The 9305-nt window shown below is 57.5% G+C and overlaps 1 protein-coding gene across 1 annotated transcript in view; it reads left to right on the forward strand.

Moving 5' to 3' along the window:
• Positions 1-3349: 3349 nt before the first annotated feature.
• Positions 3350-9305, forward strand: part of GRIK3 (glutamate ionotropic receptor kainate type subunit 3) — a 267280-nt gene continuing 261324 nt past the window's right edge. Inside the window, exon 1 of the mRNA XM_004371932.1 lies at positions 3350-3589. Within this exon, the coding sequence (XP_004371989.1) occupies positions 3475-3589 (115 nt within the window). The 5' untranslated portion in view covers positions 3350-3474. The remainder of the gene's footprint in view (positions 3590-9305) is intronic.

Here is a 9305-nt window from a genome sequence, read left to right on the forward strand (position 1 = left end):
TATTCTACTCTTAGCCTTTGTACAAGCAGCCAGAGGACTTAGTGGGCCACTGGCAGAGATGGTGAGGTCCTGCCCCTAAAGCCTGCTCAGCCTCACACTATAGGACAAGGGTTAAGACTGCAGACTGAGGAGTCAGATAGATAGGCCTGCACGTGAATCCTGACTCCTCACTCACAGTGACTGCAAACAGTGATGCCCAATAAATATTTATTAAAGGAAGGAAGTCTGGCCAGATACTAGCTGTGTGACTTTGAACTTCTTACTTAACTTCTCTGAGGCTCAGCATCTTCATCTGTAAAATGGAAAAATAATACGGATCCTACCACAGCAGGTTGTAGAGGGTTCGATGAAATGATGCATGTCAGGCATTGAGTACATGGTCTGGAACATAGAAAACATGTAATAAATACTAACAGTTATTATCATTGTTGTTCTTATTGTTATGCACTCCACCCTCCCCTAGGACAGGAAGGGAGAAGGCTGCCGTCAGTTTGGGAAAACCTCTGTGCAACAAAAGGGCTTGTAGCCAGGTCAAGAATAAGGCCGAGTCCTGGACTGGGGACAGCCAGCTTCCCTCTGACCCCAGGGTTTTAGGCGAGCTGCCAATTCCAGCGACTTAACCTCACAGCTTCTGCAGCTTTGAGGCTGTTTCCTGCAGCAGCCAACTTAACAGTGAGAACAGCCTTCCTCTGCAGCACGCTGGGGAACCCCCACCCCCTCTGGGGTGTAGTGAGAGCAAGGCCCAGCTTGTGCAGCTTCCCTGGGGGCAGCTCGCGTGGTGAGAGGGGCCGCAGGCGACCGGGCCCCACTCTCACCCTTTGGGGGCCTCAGATTCCCTCTCTGTCTTCATCCGTTCACTTGTCTAGTACTACTACTCCAGGGCTAGCTTTTCGGAGGCTGCTCCTTCCTCCTCCTCCCACTCCTACCTTTTATCCCTCTCTCACCTGGCTCTAGTCTGGAGCGCAGATCTGCCCTTCCCGCAAAGCCACAGCTCAACATCTCTGCTTCCTGCAGTTTCTTCCGTACCCGCCCCCTTCTGGCAGGGGGCTGCTGCCTGCAGGGTACCCCATACAAAATTAGCATCCAGGCTCCCCCCACCTGCCTCATCTTCTAACCATCCTTAGGGCAGTGGATGAGCCCTGCATCCTTTGCCTGGAGTTCAGGTCCTTGTCAATCTTCTTTCCATTTCTCCATCAGGGCACTGTCGTTGTTTTCCGCAGAAAACAGCCAGTCCTTTTGGTTCCTCAGGGCAACCAAACCAGCTGTGGAAGCTGATAGGTGATGGGGAGGGGGTGTCGAGCCTTGAATGAAGAAGCCTTCCAGATTCATCCTGGAGGGTGGGGGCCTTCTGATCCCTTCTCTGCACTTCCTCCTTTCTGGTGCCCACTGGGGCCCATTACTTTCTATCAGGAGGTGGCAGCTGCTGCTTCTCTGGCTCTGGTCGGCATGTCCTTTCCTCTGGTCCTGCGGGCAACATTTTCCAGTGGATGCTTGGGAAACCAGCAGCTCCTGCTCCAGGGCGAGGGAGGCCCAAGTATGGCGAAGACAAATCCCTGGTAACCTCCGTTTGTTGCCGTCTCTTCAAGGATGTCCTCAAGGCGGGCACACCTATTTCCCTTCTTGCGCCGAGAGCCGAAAGCCCTCCAAGTCTCTCCTTCCACAGCCATAGTACCGCCACTTCAGGTGGGAGGGAGTTCCCTTCTAATCGGCAGGATTGCCCATACTGAGCTATGCACATCCAAACACAATGCCCTGGTCCTCTGCACCCAGACAGGGAGGGAAGGAAAAGACAGGGAAATTACCAGGCGAGATAGAGCTCGACTAATAGTATATTTGTAAGAAAATTAAAGATTTTGCTGTTCAGATGTTGGGGGCCATGCTCTTACCAGACAGCTGGCAAATGGGAGATTGGGAATGATGGAATAGATCAAATTATTTAAATGAGAAAAATAAATTCACACAGCCTAGCCCGCTGCCGGGTGACAGATCCGTTTATTTATCTACTGTATCGGCACCGCTTTATCTCTGTCAAAAAGGTCATTAAACTCGTCTAACTGCGTAATTCGCAGCCTCCTGCTCCAGCCTCGCTCCACAGCCCTTCCTTTCCCTCAACACCCAGGGCCACTTGAAAAAAAAATTATTGCTAATAAACAAGTTTTTTGTTTTTGTTTTTTAACCCTTTCCAGCTTGCTCCCCCACGGGTCCTGCTCCATCCCACGGATAATTACAGGTTCTCTTTATTCTTTCTCAGGAGGAATGGAGGAGGGGGCATCCCAGCCCGTCCTCTGTAGTTCAGGAAGAGGGGTGAGAAGGACCAGGGTCCATCTCACCTGCCCTGCTAAATCAAAGAATTAGTCACCTTCCTCCGCAGCCCCTATCGTTGTGATGCGCGGTCAAGCCTTGGCTTCCACACAGAGGGTCTGGCCTCGGCTCTTCCCACCCCTTCCAGCTCCTGCAGCTCCCTTCGCCCAGCGTGGACAATTCTCTTTGAATTCGGTCTCCACCAAACCCCAGCCCCAATTCTGCTTCAGTGAGGAATGAGGTGGGGGGGGGGGAACGGGTTCCCCGGTCAGTCCCTGGCCGTCGCCGTCCAGCCAGCGCCAGCTGCGTGGGAACTGGAAGGCGAGACTCCTCTGACGGCGGGTTCCGGGTCCCTCTGCTCCCAGCGGGCGCGAGCGTCGCCTCCAGCTAGCTGGTCAGGTCGCTAGGCTGCCGCCGTCTCCCAGCTCTCGGTCGGTGCCAGCTGTCGCGCTCCACGCCCGGTTCCCGGGCTCCATGCCCTCGCAGTTAAAGGCACTGGGGGCGGCAGGGCCGTTGGGGACGTCTGGGAAGCGAGGAGAGTGCTCGTTCTCAGGGCGTCCCCTCAAACCGGGCTCAGCCTCCCCTTCCCCGCCCCCCGCGCAGGTGAGAGAGCGCAAGTGTGCGCCTCGGCGGGTGTGAGTGTGAAGTGTGTGCGCGGGGGAGTGCGCGGAGGGAGCGCGGGCGGCGGGCGACGCGGGAGGCGGGAGGCAGGGCGCGGGGGAGGAGGCTGGGAGGGAGTGTGAGCGCGCGTGCAACTCCACTCCGGGGCTTTGTGCGAGCCCGGGCGATAGCATCGGCGGCGGCTGGAGGAGGAGCGGCCGGAGACGCGTGCAGCCCGCCCGCCAGCGCCGGGCAGCCGGGGCAGGTGGCAGCCCGCGCGGGAGCCGAGCTGACGCGAGCCGGGGCCGAGTCTGAGCAGAGCCCAGGCGGAGCCCAGGAGCCTAGCTCGCGGGCAGCCCGTAGGCGGCAGCCGGGCGGGGCGGGCGCCGGTGGGGCGGCCCCCCAGTAAGATGTGCTCGGCGCCGCGGGGCGCCCCCCATTCGCAGAGGCGCTCGGGAACCGGACGGCTGGGCCAGGCGGCGCCTCGGGGGCTGCTGCGCGCCCGCGCCTAGAGCTGCCGCCCCAGGGAGCCCGCCACGGCCGCGCCCCGGGCACGCTCGGCGGCGCCCAACGATGACCGCTCCCTGGCGGCGCCTCCGGAGTCTGGTTTGGGAATACTGGGCCGGGCTCCTCGTGTGCGCCTTCTGGGTCCCGGACTCGCGCGGGATGCCCCACGTCATCCGGATCGGTAAGGGCTCCCCGGAGCAGGGGGTCTCCGCGCGCTCGGACGGGGGCGGGCTTGAGGGGCTTCGGAACGCGATCCCGAGATAGTCTCCCAACCTTTCTCCGGGCTACAGGGGCCAGCTGACCACTAGGAGCTCGTTTTGGTGAGGACAAAGTTCTAAAGCCGGGGTCACAGGTTTTACTTATTGGGGAGGAGACAGCCCGGCCGCGGCGGGCCAGGGGCCCTTGACACGTTCCTGGGAGGTCAGACCTGGCAGAGTGTGGCGACGGGTTCCAGCCCTAACCCGAGTCACGGGCGCATTTCCCGGAAACTGCCGGCAGAACCGGCCTCAGACCGAGTTATGGGACCTGGCTTCTCCGCAGAGCGCGAACCCTGGGGAAGGCGCCAACTTCTCTCCTCTCCCCTCCACGCTCCCCGCGGGCACCTCGCCCTTACCTGGGGCATGGTTCAAACGGACTCGGCGGGGATGCAGGGTACGGATTCGCATGACGAAGGCTGCTGGTCTCCTCTCTCCGTGGCCGCCCTCAGGCTCGGTGGCCCCCATCTAGCACTGTGACTTGGGGCAGGGGAGGGACAGTCCCTCCGCCGTTCGCTCCAGCCCGGCCTTCCGGGCCCAGACCTCTCCCTGCCTGAGGGAGCAAAAGGCTGATGGGGTGGGGGGTGGGGAAGGAAGCGATGGAGCCCGCCCAGCCCTGCGAGGGAAGGCGGCGAGAGAGAAGCGAGTGGTTTTTAAAGTTGGCCGAATCCCTCCGCAGCTGGCGGGCCTCCGCGCGCCTTTGGGGGGGCTCTGGCGTCTTCGTATCTCTGCTAGCTGGAGACTCTTACCCGGGGCTTTAACTTTGTTGTGGCCGCCCCAGGCACCCTGCGGGCAGCGCTCTGGGCTGTGCGGGGGGCCGTGCGTGTCCGCCGTCCGGGGGCCGCAGGGCTGGGCCCAGCCAGGCCACTCGGGAGCCTCCGCTACGGCGAGCCCTGCGCCCGCCGCCAGGCTGGAGACCTGGGCCGCCTGGGTTCGCAAGGCGCCGCCGGCAGCTTCTGGCACAAGGCTGGTAGAGCTTGATCGAGCCAGGGCCACCATCCTCTCCCGTGGCTTTTCTCTCAGGAGCGGACCCTGGGCTGCCAGCCGCTTGAGGAGGTTCAGGGAACTAAAGTCGGCTTGGGCTCCATACTTGAGGTTTTCCTAGCAGGCAGTCAGAACCCCTGAAGGGCTGGCTCCGCCCTGCTCTCTCCCTGGAGCCCTGCCCCTCCTGGACTCCACATCTGGTTGGGGGCAGAGCACCGTCCTCAGCTCTACCCACGCAGGATCCTTCGGTCCATGCCCAGGACCTGGCAGACGGACTCTCGGAGACAGAGGAGCCCAGGTTCCGGAGGGGACTCTGGGGCCACCCCTCAGGGTCAGGCATCCTACACTGTTAAGCCAAAAATGTTATTATCTCTGTGCCTTTCACTGCCCTAGCGCCCAGCTTGTCACCAGTCTAGGGGCAGACAGCTCCCGTAGTGGCACTTCCTTTATTCCCTCTCTCCTTCTCTGTTTGTGGGGGAAGGGGTCTCCATGGCAGAGTCCCCTTGGAAGGGAAGAGGGGAGGACCCAGAGTGTGCTGTGCGCCCAGCCCATGCTTTGCAGGTCCCTCTCCCCTGGCCTTTCCTCCGCAGGGGGTGGGGTGAGCGTGCTCTCAGCCCAGCCTCAGGGATGGAGATTTTTAGAGGCCCAGAAAGACAGGAGCAGGTGGGCGGCCCCAGAGGGGTGAGCCACGAGGGACAGAATTAGGTATCCTCACCCACCCTCTCTTACTGTGAAATTGAATTGTGCTGGGGGGTGGTAGTCTTCACTGCCCTAAGGGGTAGCACATCCCCAAGCCTGCTCGCCCTTTCTTGGATTCAGTGTGTAATACTGCAATTAAACCATGGCAGAGCCCTCCTCTCTTCTAATCTTCTTCGTATTAAGCCCCAGGATTAGTTAGCATGTCGTCCCAGGCCATTTATATCCCAGAGCCCTGCCCCATTTGACGCCAAGCCTGCAGACTGGGGTGCTGTGCTGATGCCAAACGTGACCACTGGAGCTGTGCCAGCGTGGGCGGAGGATGGGAAGGCTCTGAGGCCTCTGGGCTTCTCGGAAGGTTCCTGGGGAGCTGAGCTTCCATCCTTCAGAGCTCAGTCTCGAGACCCAGCTGGAGCCAGGGAGCTCCAGTGGCTACAGCAAAGAGAGAGTCTCGTGCTGAAACCCAAACACACCTTCTTGGCTGAGCCCGATGCCATCTCCCTTTCCCCATCCCTCCCCACCCCTGGGATCTCAGGGGTCTAGCTGGGGCTGTAAGAATCGAAGCCCTCAGAAACTGGGCTCCAGGCTCCGGAGTGTGCTGAGTGCTTCGGTTTTCCGTGCTGGAGGCTGATGCATGAGCCGGCTGTACTTGAAGCTGAATCCTTCTCTAGCAGGCAGGCATTGCCAAGCACCAGCCCGGGAGAGGGTTTTCCTGCAGGAGTGCAAGGGGCCCTCTGGGCTGGAGAGCATCGGACCCGCCTCCTGTCTTTGTGCCTCTTTTGGGGGCTGAAATTTCCTTTTAGACAAGGAGATGGATAGCTCAGCAGTGTGACAGAGTGTTCAAACAATCCGTCTTGAATAGATGAATTGCGTCGCTCTGTCTTTTTGTAATTGTGTCTATCAGAGGGAGAGGTCAAGGCATTGATTGCTTGGATGGTTTGCAAGTAACAAAGGAGAGCGAGGGAGAGAGTGACGGAGAGAGAGTAATTGGATTGTAGTCTGTGGAAAAAAAATGATCGTTGATTATTTTATATGAATATGTGGAAGATGTATTCTGCGTATGATTATCAAGTGTTGCTCATTGAAGGTTTTCAAGGCATATTGTTCAGCTTTTTGTTATTATTATCATCGTTATTATTGTTCACATGGATCCTGATCTTAACTCATAGTAATAAGTTTAATGCATGGATCTTCTCGGCCAGATGGGTTTCAATGACCTCTTGTGGGGACCCGGATTTCCTGATTACAGGACCTAGAAGTCCAGTAGGAGGGGGCCCTGGGCTGGGAGCCAGGGGGCCTGGGTTAGCTTCTCTGTTCTGCCGCAGGTTTACTGGGCCACCTTGATCAACTCACATGCCTACCACGGAGCCTCAGTTTCCTCCGTGATAAACTATTGGGCTGGCCTTGATGGTTTGGGATATTCTGTGGTTTCAAAGTTCCCTTTGGTGCAGGCTGGTGGGGACTGTCAGCGCCATTGTAGATTTCACGGTTAGATCATTCCTTGCATTACATATTGTAGGACTGAGGGCCAGGCTGGAATTCGAAAAGGGGGACCGGACAGTAGTGGCAGCAGCTGGGGGAGGCTGGCTGGCTCTTCTGTGTGATGAGGAGTCCGAGTGGATAGTGGCGCTCTCGAGCCAGCCAGTGGGGAGGTTTGAAACCAGATGACTGCAGAGACATAAAGTAGGTGTGTGTGCGTATGGGTAGGAGGGAAGGGTGGCCCAGCTCCGGACTCTCCAAGGATCTACAAACCGCACAGAACTGAGCTTCCGAGTCCTGAGCCTGGGCAGGAGCTTCCTGGACGTACCGGCCCAGGGGGCAACAGCAGCCCGTCCCAGGGGAGTGAGGGCCCCTCCCCCAGAGTTCTCAGACCAGCTCGGTCTGGACTTCTCAGATCAGTTCAGTCAAATGGTCCCAAACGTTCGTCTCTTGAGTTTGGGAGCTGCTGTGTGTAAAACAATGAGAAATTTCTCGCAGTGACTGGTGATGCGCTGAAACATCGTTGTGGAGGAGCAGACAGGAGCTGAATGAAGATCAATAGGGTTTTCCCCCCTGGAAATAAATAGCTTCAGACAAGACCTGGGAGCGGCCCGAGGGGCCTTAGAAAGCATTAACTTGAGGAATTTCAGCCTCCACTTTCCAGCCCAGCTGCTTCTGTCAGCCCTTGCTTCCCTCCTTCCCCCGCCGCCTGAGTTTAATTTCTCCTCGATGTTGGCCTCACACTGCGCTAAACATTAGCCTTTTGATGTCAGGATGACCTGGGGTTTTAGAGATTGCTTATGCAGGGGTGAAGCAGGCACTATGGCCTGACGAGGCTCTTTCAAGGTCACCCATGTCCCCTGCCACTGGGCGCAGTGGTGGACTTCAGAAGTCCAGCCCGTTATGCTTTTTCCCTTTGACGGACAGCTCTTCATCCCCTACCCCATCAGGAGCACAGGGCTGCTTGATTGCAGCCCGCGAGCCTCCGTGAGCCCCCATGGTCCCACAGACACTGTGTCCCAACCCCGGGAAACTGAGCCCCTCCGTCGGGAGGAGGCATCGAGGCCCCTGTGGGCCCTGAACTCCTCCTCCTCTTGGGGAGGTACAAGGGCACATAGGGGGAGACCAGGTTATGCTCAGCAGCTGGGACTGTGTTTCTGATCTATCGAGGCCAAGCCTCCTCCAACCTGTCACAGTCAGCTGCCCCTGCCTCCTCCTCCCGCAGCATCAGCCTGCGCCTTGCCTCCATTGCTCAGGACCCTCCAGAGGGAGCTGAGAGAGGGGATGCTCCACTCGGGTGGGCAGTGGGCCCTACCCTGCAACAGAGAGGACTGAAGCTCTTGAAGCAGGGCCCTTCCGCCGGAGCCAGCACCTAGCAGGCTCTGGCTTGTCCCCCAGAGACTAGGGTGGTGGGGATGACGCTTTGGTGGGACGGATGGGCCAAGGGTCTGGTGTGGGAGTGGAGCAGACGCAGACCAGGCTCAGGCCCTGGCGTGGGCTTGTTTTGCTGGAGCTGCTCTGCTCCCTGGTGCTGATTCCCCAGCAGCAGCACCAGAGGGCAGTGTGCCTGTGCCGAGGTGGCTGCGTGCCTGTCTTCTGCCTGGGGCCCCACCTGGGTCTGGAGCAAAATAAAAGTAATAAGACAACAAAAACAACAATAATATTGGTTTTGTTAGTTGCCATTGAGTTGGCTCCAACTCATGGTGACCTTATAACAGAACGAAACGTTACCCAGTCCTATGCCATCTTTACAACAGTCCTAATTTATAGAGCACTCTGTAGGTGCCAGGCACCGTGCTAAGTGTTTTCCAAACAATAACTAGTAATGCTGGTGAGTAGTAAGTGCTTAATAAATGCAACTGTTGCATTTTTTCTGGCCGTCTTATTTAGGCTTCACAAACCCTGTAGGCATTATCCCCATTTTGCAGATGAGGAAACTAAGCTTGATGTGAAGTTACTTGTGCAAGATCGAATGGACAGTGAGTGGTAGGATAAAAACTTGGGTCTTCTTATCTCCAGATCGTGTGTATTTAGCTGACTGTGTAATCTGAAGATGGAAAGGAAAGGGGCTGACTCAGCATCTCCGCCTCCATGGCTCTGGGTGCTCCGGGTGGCCTCACTGGGCTGGACGGGGCCGTGTTAGGTCTGACTATGGGGGGATGGTTTTCTGGACTCTGCCCGTTTAACCCCACCTGGGCCTGTTTTCAGAGTCAGACTGGCCTTGCTGATGAACCACACAGCAGATTTGCTTTCTCCAGAGGAAAGGCATGGATGGTCTTTCCTCCCCTCCCACCAGCACACAGACATACTTACTACACTTGGCTCATCCCCAGCTTCTGGACTCTGATCAGTGCTTCATCCAACACTTCAATCAAGAGGCACAACACCCTTGACATGTTATGGGGTTGTTAAACATTGTCATAAGGCGATATGTGTACTAACTGTTTAATGAGAAACTATTTGTTCTATAAACCTTCATCTAAG

The sequence above is a fragment of the Trichechus manatus genome, unplaced genomic scaffold (genome assembly GCF_000243295.1).
Source record: "Trichechus manatus latirostris isolate Lorelei unplaced genomic scaffold, TriManLat1.0 scaffold00015, whole genome shotgun sequence".
Classification (NCBI taxonomy): Eukaryota; Metazoa; Chordata; class Mammalia; order Sirenia; family Trichechidae; genus Trichechus; species Trichechus manatus.